The sequence below is a fragment of the Panthera leo genome, chromosome B1, assembly GCF_018350215.1.
Source record: "Panthera leo isolate Ple1 chromosome B1, P.leo_Ple1_pat1.1, whole genome shotgun sequence".
In the NCBI taxonomy this organism is placed as follows: domain Eukaryota; kingdom Metazoa; phylum Chordata; class Mammalia; order Carnivora; family Felidae; genus Panthera; species Panthera leo.
Genome location: NC_056682.1, coordinates 179,481,310 through 179,500,660, shown reverse-complemented (window position 1 = coordinate 179,500,660; position 19,351 = coordinate 179,481,310). Strand labels below are relative to the sequence as shown.

General features: G+C 34.2%; 1 protein-coding gene across 1 annotated transcript in view; it reads left to right on the top strand.

Annotated features, from left to right (window-relative positions):
• PCDH7 (protocadherin 7) overlaps window positions 1-19,351 on the top strand; it is a 419,531-nt gene that overhangs the window by 184,977 nt on the left and 215,203 nt on the right. The window contains exon 2 of the mRNA XM_042936675.1: window positions 3,519-3,735. Within this exon, the coding sequence (XP_042792609.1) occupies window positions 3,519-3,735 (217 nt within the window). The remainder of the gene's footprint in view (window positions 1-3,518; window positions 3,736-19,351) is intronic.

The following is a 19,351-nucleotide window of genomic DNA, read 5'->3' as shown; positions in this document are numbered from 1 at the left end:
CATTTCGAGAATCTATAAAAAATGTGATTTCTTTATCTTAGCTTCTGCTGTAAAACCTATCTTCTCAATAGACCCAAACTGGTGATGAATGATGGTATGTAAATACTTGTCTATCTGCCCATTTATTTGTCTCTCTATCTCTATCTTGTATCTATCTATCTATCTATCTATCTACTATTTATCTATCATCTGTCTATCCATCTAATCTGTGTGTCTGATTTACCATTGGAACAAAACCTTAACCCTTGCATTAATGGGTTTTCCTTCAGAATTTAGGATTCTGCACTAATTTGTTCACATAGCCAACTTAAATACTTTGCCAGAAGAATTTTGTTTTAAAAAAACATCAAAATAGACCTTGAAATAGTAATGTAATACTGATATTGTTGATATTGCTGAATTGTAATGGAATATTTTAAAATGTGGTTAAAAATGATGGATGGGGGGGGGCACGCCTGGGTGGCTCAGTCGGTTAAGCGTCCAACTTTGGCTCAGGTCATAATCTCATGGTCTGTGATTTCGAGCCCTGTATCAGGCTCTGTGCTGACAGCTCAGAGCTTCGGATTCTGTGACTCCCTCTGCCTCTGCCCCTCCTCCGCTCGTGCTCTGTCTCGCTCTCTCAAAAATAAATAAGCATTAAAAAAATGATGGATGGGATTTTTCATGATTCATTGTATGATACTCTCTATTTTGGATTTTATTTGTTTCATCCATTAGGTGTTATTTATTTATTTATTTATTTATTTTAGTTTTCTACACATACAAAAAGCATTCATGAATCTAGACATTTTTTATTATATAAATAGATCTTAGTATTTTAAATTTAAAACAGCTTTCTTTTCATCATTAAATTTAATATGTAACCTAAAATAATTCATGGAAATTAAAATAGTCACAGAAAATACACAGATTCATAGAACCTGTTAAACGGTACATGATAGAAAAATAATTATCTTATTTTTGACATTTTTTGTTACAAACATAACCTATCACCCCTGTGCTGTCCTACTACTACTTTGGTGAAACCAGCATTTAATTACAGATTCTGAGTTTACTTCCATCACGTAAACATCACCGTTTTTTCTATTTTTATATAGAGATGGAATAACATTTCTCATAATTTATGATATACTTTCCTTTGTCAATTTATTAGTATGTATTAGTGTTTCTATTTCATTTTGGTCTTTCTTCTTGGGTTAATGAAGACTGTTTCTAAAAGGTTTGAGGGGTACCTGGGTGGCTCAGTCGGTTGAGCGTCCGACTTCGGCTCAGGTCATGATCTCGCCATCTGTGAGTTCCAGCCCCGCGTCAGGCTCTGTACTGACAGCTCAGAACCTGGAGCCTGTTTCAGATTCTGTGCCTCCCTCTCTCTCTCCGCCCCTCCTCCACTCATGCTCTGTCTCTCTCTCTGTCAAAAATAAATAAACATAAAAATTTTTTTTAAAGATTTGAGAATCAAGAATAGCATTGGACAGTCCTTTATCTGTGTGTGTGTGTGTGTGTGTGTGACCCATTGCTATGTCTTGAAGTGATATGTCTGAATGACCATTACTGTCCTTTTCTAAATTCAACATTGCCATTTAAAGCTTATTGTTCAATAGTATTTACTGAATATTTTCTTTGTGCAGAACAGTGTGGTTTTAGGAAACGGTAAGTGGCCTTATTTCTGAGGTGAGACTGAGGAAATTCAGATAATTAGCAGTCATCTGGGAGTGATAAGTAGAAAAAAAAAGTAAAAAACTTTGTGCACATAAGATAAAGCCTGGTAAATACATATCGACTTCTATATTTACTTAAAATGTAAGTTAAAACATCACAATTGTATTATTGTGAAGAAATAGAAGTATTATTAATGAAATAAGAGTAATGATTTTAGAGTTTATTGCCAGTAAATTTTGGGTCATTATATATATCTATATCTATATCATCTATATCTATATCTATATCTATATCTATATCTATATATATGCTATTTGTACTAGAAGTATTTCATAATTGTTTTAAAAATACTGTAGTTCCAATTCGGTGAAACATTATAAAGAAGAGAAATGTTTTCCCTTCATAATAGGATTCAGCAGTTCTAAACGTTTGATTTTGAATTAGAATGAAAGATAGGATTTTATAAAGACTGTCCTCTCCAAATAAGTATATGAAGGGCAAGGTACTGGGTTAGAAAAGCTAATAATGGACAATATTCCTGGCCAGTGTTCTGAGATAAAGTGAAGGGAAGATTTGTGGAAGCATGCATTTGTCTCTAGTGAAACCACTTTATAAATTTGGGGGAAATACTGTAATTCTTCTTAGCTTTCCCTTGAATAACCTACATGTGTAGATTGGTCCAATCATGACTCATGATTTGAACCATTCGTATTCAAGTTATAAGAGTGCAAAAAAAAAAGGCTTTTGACCTTTCTCACTATTTTCTGGCAACGTTATTATTTTTATACCTTATATTAAAAAGCACCAGTCTGAGCTGTAAGTTTAAAAAATACATTTATGCCGTTTTTGAGTCACACACAAGTTTTCAATGGCTACAGCTATTGCCAAGAATAATCTCAGAGAGATATCACAGAACCTTTTTATATTGTTTTTCTTTTTTCCCTCAACTGTTATGTGCAGAATACTATCAATGCATGGCATTAGTTTGTTCCCTTAATGAGCCTAATTTTTTTTGTTTTGTTTTGTAGTTACAATAATCTGTAAATTCTGTACATAGTAAATCTTCAGTGCAGCCAACTTTGGTGTCATAGTAACTTGTGGGACCCAACTGGATAAAAATTTACAACACTTTAAAATTACAATGTAAAGGCTGTGCGTGCGGTAACTACTTTTGAACAAACTATAAACGGTCATTGTAAGCACATACAATTAAGCTTGGGGGTTTATTTTCTGTTCCCTGGTTAAAGGAACTTTTATCTATTAGTTCAATGCTACCCTTACAATCTCAGGGTCAATAGGTAATATTTTTAATAAGAAGAAAAACAGAAAATGTATTCCTATCTCCTAACAGTGTACCTAAATTCCTATTTATTAGTTATCCCTTTAATAGTTTGAGTCAACTGCCAGAACACTCATTTTAAAACCATTGTATCATACAGACAGAGTTTTTAAAAATGAATGCCTACAATGATTATTTCAATGTGTATCGCCTTCCCAAATCAGTGACACTTGTGATAGAGTCTATTTGTGAAAAGTCTATTTGAAGTGAAGACTACAGAATAGAAGAAGGTTGAATACATGGTACTAACATAGAGTTCAATGTGTATTTTAGTGAAATTGCTGTTTTCTTATCTCTGTTGCAGAAAGGGAATTTTCAGGGTTTTTTTTTTTCCACAATGAAAATGAAATTCTAGGCACTGCCTCAGATAACACAGTTAACCAAATAGATTTGAACATCTCTAACCATTTTGTATTGAATGAGTCACCAGTAGTCCTTGATGTATGTCGTTTATGTGTTTTGTAATAAGATCGTTTACAATCTTACACTTTAGTGACATTCAGAATCTTTTCTTTTGCAGCCATTTCGTAGAGTGACGTTTTCTGTTGTGAGTCAGCCTCAGGACCCACATCAGGGGTCACTGCAGAGTTGCTATGACAGCGGGCTGGAGGAGTCAGAGACACCAAGCAGTAAGAGTTCATCAGGGCCAAGGCTGGGTGCCCTTCCACTCCCAGAGGACAGCTACGAAAGGACCACGCCGGATGGCAGTGTTGGTGAGGCAGAGCATATGGAAAATGGTAGGGGCAAACACAGCATCCACACACATAATCACGCTAGTGAGCCATAATAAGTAGACTCATGAGGCTCAGTCTAAATCCAAAACAAAATAGCTGACACTAAAACTATTGTACCTAAAAAAAAATAAATATTTGCTAAAGTCCAGAAATACCAAATAAAGGAACATAACTGTATAGATAAAATTCACCAAACTTGCACCATCATTTTCAAACAACCTGTCAGAAGTAAACACATTTACAAATAAATCAGACTACTACCTTCTATGAAAAAAAAAAAACAAAAAACTAAACTAAATTAACTCATAATACCTAAACTATAGAAACTGAGAAAGGTCTTGTGTTATTGTTTTCTTCTATTCATTTTTGTCATGCAACTATTTCTTCAACTGCAATTGTCCAGCCTCAGTGAAAGGAAATGACAATAAACACACTTGGCTCAACTCTTTCTTTTCTGACGTATTCAGTAAAGCATTTTGGAACCTCTCCTTTTGAGTGATAGCTGAAATGGAGTCAAACAAGAACGATGATATCTTATTCTCAAAAAACAGATTGTAAATACTATTAGAACTCCTTGTCATTTAATTATAAGGTTTTTTTTTTTCTTCTCATTTTTGTGCAAGGGAAAGAGAAGAAAGCAAATTTTAGGACTCCATATTCTTACCCTTTTGTGAGATGATTCTCATAACTACCACAATTGGCCTTCTCTACACTTTCTTTATGTTATAAAGTTAGACTGCAGATAGTTCTTATAAACTTTTCACATCTGTTTATGTTTCCCCCAAACGGGTGATTTATTTTTTGGATTTCAGGTTATAAGTACATGTCTTAGGAATAGCTTTGTGTCAAATGATGGAACGGGAAAGTTCATACTAATTTTATGATTATTTCAAATGTAAAAAGAGATTTGGTTATATGTAAGTGAAGGAAGGGGGATCACACACATTATATCTCTGGTGAACACTTGAAATGGATTTGCCTTTCACCATCCCATCCCCCAAGTGAAATAAGACATTCTAACTTTTGTTACACACTGGTTTCTTTAGTGATGGTATGCAAATAGAGCGTATTAATTCAGGGGAATCTGATTTTTTTTTTCTGGAAGTTTACCTATGAATATTAAAATCCAACCTGAGAGCGTAATAGATGACAAGTGAGCCCAAGTGAAATTATGGCTAAACTAAATCATGTTAAATAATTAGTTTTCTACATTGTTATCTGGGTGAGAAGATATGATATCAGGATCTGTTGATGGATATCCCTCTTGATGAACAATCCAGAGTTATATGGCATTTGCCTTATGGCTATAAAGGCATGCTTATCTGTGTGTATGGGGGTGTATGCTTATGTGGATGGGAGTTTGATGTGCTTTTTAAGAATTAACTATTTTCAGCATCATTTTAAATGACTACCAAATTTTGGTATAAATTACATTGCAGATGAATATATTTCTAAGGCAAATATGTTTGAAATGCTTTGCACAAATTAAAAATTAAGCTAAGATACTATAATAATATTACACATACACACACCTAAGAAGGAAGGAAGGATTGATTTATTTTAAGGACATTCCTATATCTGTGATTGCCTTTTGATGTTATCATTTTATTTGTGTTTAAAAAAGTATTTATCTCACTCTCAGCAACCATATGTATAAGGAAGTCTTTATTTTTGGATGTCAGCTATATTAACAGAAAGGATTTTGCATCATTGGCATTATAATCACATTTTAATGTTATTTTTCTGTTTTTTTGAGTTTAAGGGGATTTGACCTTTAAAATAAGAAAGAAATGATGAGTAAGAAACATAATTATATATGACAAACACATTATCAGTTACTTTTTAGGAAACATACATGTCATGGAAAACTTAACAGGTGAGCTTGTTAAGAAACTAGAAAGTTTACTGACAAACATTTCCCACATAAGGTGTTTAGTTATTTTTTGTAACCATGTTTTTAGTCTTGTCATCAGCAAAGACCATCACAATAGAACTGATTTTTCTGATTTTGTATGTAACTGACACTTGAAATTCAGTTTTATGTAATCATTTGTCATCTGCCAGCCGTGATTCATGTTAGTCTTGATCTATAGGTAATGACAGAAGGAGATGTGATTCACTTTGGGTGATCCAAATGTAGCAGTTGGCATTTGAATAAGTTTTGTTGGGACCAAGTTTTCAGTCTACTATCTAGTCATAAAGTACAATAGTATTGCTTGAATTCTGGTAATTTCATCTTCAATATTAATGGATCATTCTGACATAAATAGAATTGGAATTGAAACCTGTCAAGTATTCATTTGTCACCTTTAATTGGAATCCAGGTAATCTGCAACGTTTTGCTTGGTTAGGTTTTAATCAGGATTTGTATTGGATTTTCTATGAAAATACCATTTTGGATGCTGTCCTAGTTCCTAATTATTATTACCTCAAATGTTTTCCTTGAATTTTAACCCGTGTGAAATAATGTAGTTATAACTGATTTTTGGATTAACTTTCATTGTAAAGTTTAGAAGATAATTTTCCAGTGCAAAAACAACATTCCAATGGCACGACGTGACCTGGGTATACGCTAGAAAAGCTAATGATAAAAATAAGTTGTCACAGATGATTTAGTAAGGAAATAACTAAAAGTAACTGAAATAACTAAAAGGAAAATTTAAGTAGATAAGTAGTGAAATGCACTTATGTTTTACAAAAGCTTTTATTTGCTTCCTATACTTTAGCGTAATAAACACAATTTTATAAAAAGGGCTTGTGGATTAATAACTTTTATAATAAGCTTTAGCCTACATTCCAACCCACCTTACTGTCAAATGATGAATGAGGTTTTATTCTCTTATTAGCTTAGGAAAAAGAATACACTGTAAGAATAAACATAATTTCGTGAAACCTGAATCTAATAATTAGAATGAGTCCCACCATTTTAATAATTTCAGACCCAGGGTACTTATATCCTTGGGTCTCTGGAAAGCTGTAATGAAAACGGTATCATTAAAAAGTATTTTAAGGATTGTTTATGAATTATACATTAATTTATGAAAAAGATCACTAATATATTTTCTTTTCTCTTTATTATTATCAATAGTATGGTTATTTCATGTTGGTCTTTCGATAAGATTGGGGAAATTGGTTATTTATTATTTCAATAAAATATTCCTAACGGGATAAGGTATTTTAGAATAGGGAGCTCATGATAGGAAGTTTAGTAATGATAAAATACTTGATAATGACATGTTAAAACAATTGGAAACCTACTGCAATAAATTCATAATTCAAGTGAAACCCAAATAGTAAGCTTAAAACCATCATCACATTAGGAGCATACGTTGACTATGCAAGAACTTGCCGTTTTCTACATTAGGCAGTTGTCGTCAGACTTTCTCACAGAGTGGTATTTAACCTTCGCTTTAGCTCTATTGTCACTATTTATCTTGACTTTTGAATTAATGCCATAGTCATCTTTTTCTTCCCAGTCGCCCCCAGAATTACCTTTGCAAGTTAATTTGGCTTTGTTATATATCATGCAACCATATATAGTGTTCAACAATTCAAATATAAGAAATATTTGACCTCCAATCCCAATTTTGCCATTATGAATGGGTAGGTCACAAACTCCTTCTGGATCTGCTACTAATCATTTGTAAGGCAGTTAACAGAATTAACTCTAAAATCTTAGTCAGATCCAACAATCTGTGATTTTTTTCTTACATCCCATTTTTCTTATATGTTTTACTTTCCAAGTCAGAAAAAGTACTTTGGGTCTCTTAGTGAGATGGCAAATGAATTTGAAAATTTGTGCTAATGTGAGCAGGGAAGAATTCTAGGGCCTTCCTTGCAACCTACAAAACGTGCATTTTAATAGTAGTAATGCATGTATGAGATAAAGAAGTCAAGTGAATGAAATCGTGTGATTTCTGACTAGGTGAGTAGAAACGTTGGTACCTAGCAGGTCAAGTGGGAGACAATTTTAGAGCCTCCCTCAAATCGCACCATGCAAGAGCCATCTGTAGATTTGATCTGGCCCCGGGTGTAATGCCCTTCAAAACATTAATTGTAATTAAGTGATCTCACAATAGAATGAACACGTTTACTTTCTTGCTTGACAACGTACTTTGATCAGAGTAAGAATGAACAAAAGGTAGAAAATTGTATTTATTTTCCTCTAGGTAGACCTCCGAATAGTATAACATAGACGTAAATTAAAACTGGAAAATAGCAGTTGGTCTGTAAGGCAGATTTCACAAACTTAAATAAAGTAAAAAAAAAAAAATTGACCACGCTAAATGCCTAATTAATTTTCTGCCACTTTATGTTCTCAGATTTTTAAAAGATCATTTTGATATTTATACACTAATATTTTTGAGCGTACCCCCACTTCCAAGCTCTTTTTCATTTTCAGAATTATATGTTAGGCTTAATCATTGTTTCAGTCATTCCCCTCACTCCACATGTGTTCAATAGGGTTTAGAATACATTGTTTTTGATGGTTAGAACATGGTACAGTCCATCACAAAGCCATTTTGTATATGCTATGTGCTTGTCCTTTGATTTCAGAAATAAATGACAGTATATGTGAAATACCAATTGGAAATGAAGTACCATTTTTATATGAACAAGGATAATGAGGATGGAGACTAACCTCATAACTTCTCTGCTTTTCTCCCATCTACCCAATTTCCAATTCACCTACCCAATGGGGGTCACTTTTCGGGTACCCCCATCTAGTCACTGTTGGTTTGTACTGTTTTCATTTAGACTAAATTAAATAACAAGTCAGTCTCCCATCTTTCCAAAGATGCCCAAATACTTGTTAATGGCAGGAGCGTAATCTCTCAAAACAAATGCCCCCCCTATTTTTTTTTTTTTTTTTCCCTTCAGGAAGACACTCACATACCCTGGAAAGGATGCATTTCCATGGTTCTGTTTTTCAGTGTGGCACTCTTGTTGCCAGAGTTGGATTGCATTTTCTCCTTGTCTAGTCATCTGTGAAATGGCTTTGCGCCTCTCGAGTATCCCCAAGTCCACCATGCCCCCACTTTTGTAGGGCTTTACTCAGTTGTGCTTTTTCGTGGTGATTAGAGACAGCAAGTAATTACAGACGTTGTCTCCAATCAAGATGTGGGCTGCGGAAGCTTTCCAGTAAATGAGCAGCACAATCCAAAAGAATCCAAAGAAGATACTGTCCTAGACAAGAAGCAGCGTTGTCTGTAGAATATAGTGGTTTAAAAAATAGGCTTTGCAACCAGATGACATCGGTTTGAATTCTGGTTTGTCCTCTTAGTAACAGTGCAGTTTTCTGACCTCTCTTAGCCCTGCTTCCTTCAATAGTAAATCATACTATTGTGGGAGAAACTAAATGAAGTAATAGCACCTAATAATTTATACTTAAATAATGGGTAGCAATAGTTTCAGCATATGAACTGATGATAGAATTATTTACTATGATTCAAATAGTAACGGGAAGTAATTTTGATTATTGACTTTAGGCAGATTTTACATAACACAATAGCTTAATCATGAAAGCATCAGATATGTTTAAGTATATCAAGGATCTGAAATGAAAGGAAGGGAGGATTCTATCCTCTGGCATCAAATCAAGCCCACTCTCTGTGCTCTTCACCTTTCAAGGTGGGGATAAGTCATCATTACTTCCTATATTCCTTTCTCACTTTTAAAATCTTTTTACATTTATGCTCAGGGTTCCTGTTGAATGCGTATTCTTCAGGTGTGTATTTCCCTTTGAACTGCTCTAAAATATTCACACTGACAGGGAAAACAAGCTGAAAAAAGTGACCAATTAGTATGCTTACCGAACTCTCAGCCCTTTCTTTTTTAATCTCAGTATTAATAATTAACACTGATAAAATGTGTGGCCATATTACCCTTTTTATTCTAATTTGGTCCTTTAAAACTGGATCACTCTATTGAGCCCTTATGACATTTGAGGACAGAATGAGCTCTCATCAAATCTCAAAGTGACTTTAGAGGTCAGTTAGTGTCTTTGTTGCCTTCAGACTCTCAAATCAATTTGCTTATCTGAATTCCAGCACACTTGTTAGATAATGCATTCGACGCGTAGCTCCTTATTTAGTCAGGGTATTATCTCCATATTTTTTGCATCCTTTTTTTTTGCAGATAGACTTTTCTGATTTTTCTCTAGAGTTATGTATAAAAAATTTGATGTTGCTGACATATGACAACACTCTTAAGCATCTTTTATGTGTCAAAGAAATGGTAGAATTTGTCTGTAAAGTGTAGTTAACCCTCAACCTCAGAAGTTAGTCCACTTATTGAGAAACTGCTTCACTTGAGTATTCTTCTTTGAGGATAAAACACACTCTGTTGTTATCTCTTCTATTGCAGCTATTTAAAAAAAATAATGTTTATTTATTTTTGACAGAGAAAGAGACAGAGTATGATCAGGGGAGGGTCAGAGAGAGAGGGAGACACAGAATCTGAAGCAGGCTCCAGGCTCCGAGCTGTCAGCACAGAGCCCGGCGCGGGGCTCGAACTCACAGATCGAGAGATTATGACCTGAGCCGAAGTCGGATGCTCAACCAACTGAGCCACCCAGGCGCCCCTATTTTTTTTTTAATTTATGAAAAACATTATCTTTTTAAGTAAAGCAAAGTGGAATATTATCCCTGTCTCTTGTTTAATGAGGTAATTATATACTGACAAATCTGTGGTTATTCGTTTGATTCAACAAATGTGTTGAAAATAAAATATGACCAAGGTTCTCTGAGGAAGTTGAAATGAATGAGAAAGAATCTCTGACTTCATGGTACAAGTCCTTATGTTGGGGCGATACAACCTCGATTTCAATAACTTCACTATAATGTGAGAGGAGGAAACTCATTAGAGGAGTTCAGAGCAGGGAAGTACAGAGAAGGGAGAGGAAAAATATACAGATGGAATGATTTCAAATGCACTTATTGGAATGTTTACATTATAAATAACTTCTTGGGCTGGGAGAAGGCCTTAAAATGTTATCTGCATTGTACCCTCTCTTTCTCCCTACCCATTTCTACATCACTTAAAAATAATTATTAAATTGGCCTGGAGGCTTCATGTGAAGCCAAAAAAGTCAAATAATTTGTTTAATTTTTCTAATCAAATTATTGGGTTTTTTTTTCCCTTTCTTTATCTTCCTTTTGTTCTTGTTGCTAAACGTAATTACTTAGAAAACTCTAGAATTTATCTGGGATGAAATTGGCAGAACACTAAATCCAGGTCTAAACTACAAAACAGATTAAATTTATGTCTGTTCTCGCTCCACTTATAAATATGGATAATTAATAATAAAATGTGTGCTTTATATAAAGTTCTTTCAATCTTAATAATGGCCTGTAAATAATTTTTTGAAGTTATTGTCTTTTCAGAAGACCAATTATATTACTCAAGTAGATGATTAGATTAAAGATTGGATTAGATTTGTTTTCTTTTTTAAAAACTAATGCATTCCTTGTGCTGTGGTTGCATATTGTTTTTGTGATTGCTATCTTAAGTTTCAAGCTAAGTTCATGGAGGTTAGTCTTTATGTCATATTCCCTTTCAATCTGAAATATGGACAAAAGGTTGCCTTGTTTCTAAATCTTATTTCGGATACATTTTTACTTAAATGCAGGTTGATTTTTTTTTTGACATGAGTCTCATCATTTTGCATGCCTTCTCATTACTGTCCAAAAAGGAGAATTATAAGTTTATTACAAAATGAGGATATGTTTTAAACACATGCAAATTTAAATGCTTCCTTTAAATAGATTTTCAACCGCCAAAATATGATAATCTCAAAACCCACTAATTTTTGAAACTGTATCCTCAAATGAAACTATGATGGGTGTTATATAGTGTTTTGGTAATAAAAGATAGTAGAGCAGTGTCCTGCTGCTTAAAAACTGTCGACTCATTCATTTTTGTTGCAAAATAAATCTTTTACAATTTTATTTCCACTCTGAAATGCTCATCATCTACATTGATGAAGTCACCAGGGGACCCACATGTGGTCTGAGAAGTGGTATGCTTCCCCAAGGTTGCATTCCTGTCAGCCATAGTGCCTAGACTGAATTATGCCCATTGTTTTTATTCAGTATGAGGCTGCATTTCACCAACTCAGCAATTGTAGCAAAAGGTCATAGCAGTCATAGCTGAAAATTTTATACAATAAACAGGGAATTTAGGATATTAGGAGAATTCATCGACTTCAATAACCATTTCTTGAGCATTTACTCCGTGCCCATTCCCATGAGGGATCCAAAGGTGAATGAGACATGCTCTCTAACTTCTAATCATTTGCATATTGTGATGGAGAATGGCATGTACCAACTTAGATGATTAAAAATAAAGTCATGAGAGGCTCTATGCAGATTTTAAAATGCATGCTACCCAAACCATAGGATGATATGAGTTAAGGATATGAAAACCCACAGCCAAGCTTTGAAGGATAGGTAAGTAGAGATTTGATAAGTAGAAATATGGGCAAAGTTATAAAGAATAGTGAGTGATGCCAAGGAGACCAATCTGAGAGGGTGGCAAAACTGGGGTGCTACTTTGCCAAACGGGCAAAAATGCAAAGAATAGCCCATTTCCAGGAGAATTCATCTGATTAAGACATGTGAACTTTAAAGTACCTTTGCAAAATTCAGACAATACCTAGCAGACCATTGGAAATGTACATCTGAAATTAGGGAGTATACACAGATAGAAATATAGCCTTAGGAGTTAGTATCACCCTGGTGATTATGAAATCTTGGGAATAACGAGACCATCTCTTAAACATTTGACACTGGGAAGAGATGATACCCAACATGGAATCTGAAAAAAATGATGAAATATAAAAAAGTAATGGAGAAGTAGGTTTCAGTGAAGGTTCCTGAGAATGATATTTTTTAAAAGCAAAAACAAAATATGGCAGGCTGAGGGGATATTTAGAATTAGGAAAGTAGTGGTTATCAAATGTCCAGTGTTGCAGAGATGAAGAAGTAGACACGTGATCATGAGGACCTTGATAATGAAAGGAACTAGTAAACCCAACTGAGAGACATACTGTTCTCTACATTCTTCTCTTCCGCTGTGCTGTAAGCTGTTTGAGGACAGGACCTTCACCTTGGCCTAGATATAACTGGAATAATCCCTACACACAGTTATCCAAAAAAATTGTTGAACTTAGTTGTATGGACTAAGGGCCCAATGTTTCTGATGGAGATTCAGCAGAAGTGAAACAACTAAGAGGACTGAAGACCAGGAAATGTAGTATAAAAATACACTTGAGAATTTCTTTTTAGGTCAAACTAGACAATTATAATGTCATTATCAAAGGTGGGGGCAGGGTTGCATCCCTTGACAGTAATCTCAATTAATTTCTTATCATCTTATGCTCCCATTGTTCAGAATTGTTATTTAATTTTTATGAAATTTACTGAAAGTACTACAGAGTCTGAAATTTCCGTATAGTAGCTTCCATTATATTTCCTTGAGTAATATATTAGCTACTCTTTTAAATGAGTTTTGGCCTCTTACTTTTATATTTTGCTTTATCCTAGGCCATCATTTGTCCATCTCACTGGCTTGAAATTCAAATAGTGCCTGACTAATTGCATTGTTTGTGAGATCTAATAATTGCTAACATTTTCCTGGTCATCATCAAAAATTTTATTTTGTGATTATGGGATTCCTGACACTATAAAAGTGCCATTAATTGTTGGTAATACTGTGCAAATAGATATGCTTCAACACAGAAAATAATGAAAATAGAATTTGGTTGAGAAATAAATTCAAGCAACATAGTACAAGGACTGTCCAAATTCAGTCTATTTTATATGTAAACAACACTACAGAAATGCATGTTAAAGATGCTTACCATAGCTAGTACACCATGCAAAGGAAGAAATGCCTCCAAATATATTATGTGCAAAGACTTACTAATAACAATTTTCCGGGCAGATGTCACTTTTGATGTTGTTTTTATCTAAGGAAGGTCAGCCATCAATGTCACATAAATTTATTCTCCTTTCTCTGTGTTCATTGTTGCTTAGTAGGAATTGTGAATAGGGACTTTATTGATAAAACTTGTCTTCCAGCCCAAGGTAATCTAACCAATTGCTGCATAATAATTTCTAAATAAAAATGCCACCTCTATTTAATGACACATATGTCTACTTGGCTCATCAGAAATCTCTAGAAATATCAATTTGTAGCCTGGTATATGCATTCGCCGTTGTCCTGAAACTTTCAACAGATCGTATGAAAATGTAAGGTGTGTGTGCCAAGAGAAGGCTATCTGTCTGATTACCAGGTGGCCTCTAGGTGGTACCTGGAATTTTTTTCTTAATCTAAAAATCCAATTTTTATCAGTGCACATTTTACCAGTGCACAGAATTGTACAAAGTCAAGGCCAGTTCTCAACAATATCACAAGATCCTGATGTTGAACTTGAGCATTAGTTTATTAAATTTTGAGGAGCGTATCCTATTCAAGAAATTGGAAAATCCCTGCTTCCTCTTCAAGACAGTACCCTTTATCTCTAAAGAGACCCAAGGAAAATCAGCAGCATTATCTCTTGAAAGATTGCCTGGTGACAAAGAGGGACTTTGTCATCCAGACCCACTGAGGCTAGATGACGTTTACTGAAACACATCCACCATTGAATGGATCATCTCCTGAAAAATAGATTGCATTGGCTCCCTAGATTCAGGGCATCTTTTAGTACTAGGTGCCAAGCAAGATGCTGTGTCCTAACTTGTGTTTGTTGCTTTTGTTGTTTTCTTGCTTTCTGTTCTCTTTAAGGTCATCTCTTAACGATTTTGCATATTCTTTCTTAAAATATGTAAATGATTTTTTCAATATCAGCTTTAAGCATGCTTATATAACCAGACTTCTTTTCATTCCTTGCTTCTGGTCTATTCTGTAAGGTGTCTTTGCATTACCTAAACATTTAACCAATTATTCATCAGAGCTATTGTTTACCTGCATAGTTACTAACAGTTCCTCTTGAGCGTGTGATATCTAACACTCACAACGGTATATCAAAAATATCTTCTAGACATATACGTAATTTTTTAAATTGTTGTTTCTATAGTCATAATTTCTTGGATGACTCCACCTAAAAAAATTCAACCTTCAAATATATAAATACTTGAGGAAATTAAGTTTTAAGACCCAATCCTTATTTTTTCCCTTTACTTTGGTCAGGGCAATGTTAACCATACATCATCATCTTTAAATAGGTGATTGGAAGCAACATGTTCACACAGAACTGTGTTTTATCAGAGTTCTTTGCCTTAAACTTCCTCCCCTTTATTCGGTGTGATCAATTGTGTTCAGCCTTCCCTAGTTCTTTGAGAATTCAATTTTGAGAGGCACTTCTAGTTTCCCGGACAACATTGGTTCATCTCTTTCTTCCAGAATAATGAAGATCTAAAATCTAATTCCTGCCTATTTCAGCCCCAGACTGTTTTCATCCTCTTTCGTGAAATCAGACCCACATCCTTTTCTTTTGTAGCCCATGTCTGAGGATTACCTATGTCCTCAGGATCAAGTAGCTATTAAATTAGTTCTATCAATTGTCCATGGGTTTAGAGGTCCCCATGTGTGTTTTTCTTAAGTAACCACATTTTATTTCAGAGCACAAAGTATAGGACTTTTGACTTGATTACTTAGCCTTTGCTTTTTCTTTTTTTTTTTTTTAAGTTTTTGAAAATACTAAAGGAAATACATTACTCTTCTTTACCCAAATGAAAAGTTCTGAATTTCTCTGACATTTCATTCCTGAAGGAGGATTAGAGGACTTTCCTACAGATTGACTCTGAGGTTTCATTTTTTTTTTATTATTTTATGCATTCTAATAACCTTACTTCTTTGCCTCTCCCAACTTCACCATTCCATGCACATTTTCTCTCTTGCAATACCTCATCTATAACATTTTGAGGATCAAATAATTCATTTTCTATACCAAAAGTCATTATATTTTGAGTCCTTTCAGACTATCAAGTTTCTATATTCCTTTTGGGATGGTTTTTAGAAGAGTCTGTCTGTCTTATAAATTTTCAAATTGAAAATTTCCTTCTTAAATCTAACTTAATTCTTCTGTGTAATAATTCAACACGTCAATGTTCTACCGTATATTTTGAGAGTAGAAGTTCGAGAGTTTGAGTCTTTGTTCAAGCTCCATTACATCTGCAGGGAAGGAACCTGGATCAATTCACATAATATCTCATTCACTTATAAAATGTGGACAATAATTATAATAATTACTGTCCAGTCTTCCTCAAAGGTCGCTGTTCTGAATACATATTTTTAGGTAGTTAGCATTTAATAAAATTATATCAAATTACTACTTTACTATCTTCACTAGTTTACCTTTGCAGTTTTTTTCTGCTTCTACAGCTTTTTTTTCACATGAAATCAAACTTGTAATGTTCATAATATTCAGTAAGTACATGATTGTTTTCTTGCCTACAGAAAATGTTCACTGGCCTCACTTATATTTTGGCATAAAGATCAGTTGTTTCTTGGTTCCTTTGGAAATCAGTATTGGTTTTCAAGGTTAGAAGCACATGGCTCTCTATGTACTGTGAATAAGTGCCAGTATTTATAATATGATTCTGCAAAAACCATAGACAAAAAAATATTAATAGTTTCAAATTTATTTTCTACAGCTAGATGGCTTCTCTCTTTAAGAAGCCTGCATATATTTTCCTGGATTTATTGTGAAAGAGTAGTAAATGACAGAAACCAGTAACTCACAAAGATATTCATCAAATAATTATTAAAGATCATTCAGTGCCCAGCAGCAGAACAGTTCTTAAAGCGCTGAGATTACAGACAACTCTCAAATATTCATGGCAGTAAGAAAAGCCTTGTAAAGAGGATCGCCAATCACAGAGTAGGGATAGACTCTGCTAATTAGGCACTGACTCGTAACGCTTATTCACTTCTCCACTTAAACTGCTAATTAAGGCAAATATATTTATAAATGTAGGAATCAACTTTTATGGGGTATTTAAGATTATTTTCAGAATATAATGCAAAACATCCCAATCACAATACAAGTCAAGCATAAAGGGCTGAAAAGATTTTATTACGTTTCTTTATTTTTGAGAGGCCGAGAGAGACAGAGCAGGAGCGGGAGAGGGGCAGAGAGGGAGGGAGACACAGAATCCGAAGCAGGCTCCCCGCTCGGAGCTGTCAGCACAGAGCCCGATGCTGGGCTCGAGCGCACGAACTGTGATATCATGACCTGAGTCAAAGTCAGACGCTCAGCCGACTGAGACACCCAGGTGCCCAGGGCTGAAAATATTTTAAAGGGAGGTCCTCATGAAGTATCTCCCATGTCAGAGACAAATGAATTATAGACTTATTCACTCCTTGTCACAATTTAACACCCAAGGAGAGAAACACCAGAAAAGAACAATATGCCATAAAGTGGGTAATCTACTTATTTTAAGGTTTATTGGAATGCTGAAGTAGTATTCTTATTAAGTATCTAAAAATAAATGATAAAAAAGGGTAAGGGAAATTGAAATAATAAACTACTACTTTTATGGTACATTAGTGCTAACCTGACTGTTCTGCATATTCATTTGCTTTGTAGAATCACTGAGGAAGGTAATATTATCTGCATTTTATAGATGATGAAACTGGGCAGAAGATATGTAAAATTATGGTTAATAACTGATAACACTAGGTGTTCAATACATAGTAGCTGTTATTATTTATCTTTCTTGCTTTTTGCTATTAGCTCCACAGGTCTATTTTTGCATTACTGCATTCAAAGTTCATGAAACTTATTGCAGCTAGTACAATTATTTCTATTTTAAAAACATCTTTAAGTAGAAAATTCGTTTTCTTTTATATTTAGTAGAAGCACTCATTTTTTTTTTATGTAGTTTTGAACAAATCATTGATCTTCTTGGGTCATTGTTTAAGGAAGGCAGTAAATCCATTCCTTACCTATTTTTTCAGGGACATTAAAAGAATCTTTCTTTTTATTTGTGCGATTTATAAAACACAATGCACTTTTTTTGTAATTTTGTAAAAGCAATATTGTATTTCATCATTAAAAATCACTCTAAATTGTGGTTTGACATAATTGTTGAGACCTGGGATCCTAAGTAACACAGTCAAGTGTTTATATCATAAAAATCAGGAAGAGGCTAATAGAGTGTTTTTTTCTCTTTAGAATAACAGAATAATAGACTCAATGTCATGAGCTGCTTAAAGAAATACAGTACTCAAGATAGGGTAAGGATTAATACCAGGTGCTTTATTCACTGGTTAAACTTGATAGTTATATTCCTTATGCCTGTATCTCATTGGTAGTGCATTCTACACACACACACACACACACGCACACACACACACCCCTTCACTGCACCCTCTGCCAAGGTAGGGAAGGTGCTTCGCTCGTTGGGATAATGAAAATGTGTCGTAAAATACAGCATTGGAAGCCTGCTTCTGGGGTTGGTCCCATGACTCCCAAAGACTGTAGAAACAAAGCAATTAACTTTTTAATTATGCAAACCATTCAGTAAAGTAAGCACTAAAAAGATGCTTCAACAGTTTGCTTCATACTGTTAATATTGCCTCAATAATGTTGAAAATTTCAAAATAAGCTCAAAACAGGCTAAGTGTATAAACTCTTATTAGTTTTTGCGAATGTACTCTTTGTAAGACAAATATAGGAAAATACTTTCATACCCGTTTTGCTAGCTTCAGAACTATTAAATTGTGTTAAATAATATGATTTTTATAATTTATAATGAAACTAGAAAATATCTTTGCTATTTAAAGACTTGGGAACACATATTTTTAACTGCAACACAAGGCCCCTGACCCCCTAGGAAATATTTATCTTAAATATGCCTATCTTTTGATCTAAATTATTGAACTTGCTTAAACTTGCTTTAGAATAAGAAGCTTACTTAGATACGTGACAAATTAAGATAAATTGGAAAAGAATTTTGGATTCACTGGCATAACAAGTTAAAGGGCATATATATCATCCACAAAAAGGAATTTCCAAATCCCTTTCACTCAAGTATTATATCTTGCTAAATCTTTCAGTAGTAGCGAGAAGAAATGGCTTACAAAGGTAGATCGATGATTCGATTGGTGGCAGCATTTACAATATTGTAATTTGTTTTTCATGCTAAAATAAGAACATATATTTTTAATTTGACATATGGAATCGCTTCATGTATTTAGAAATATACAGACACAAAAGATGCTGCATATTTCAGTGTGAGATTAAGTAAAAATACCTGTAGAAGCTGGCATATTTAATTCGCTAATGATTGACCTAGTCCTTAAGCAAGTGAAAAACCCCATCTGCCCCTGCTGTTTATTTTTAATTATCATATATGTTTTAACATTAGTGCCATGGTCTTTATTTCCTTCTATGGGAAGGAGGCAGGACATTTCTGAAATGATTAAGGCAGTTCTCTCGCCTTGAAAGGGGAAAACAAGAACAGAAATGTAATATAGCTACATGGAGAGATGCCTGCCTCTGAGCTCTTTTCATTTTAGCAGGTTGAGAAATATTGCTGCATATTATGGCTCAGACACATATTCTTTCTAAACGAAGGTTACTGCCATTGATTTCAAAGAGCAAGAGGAT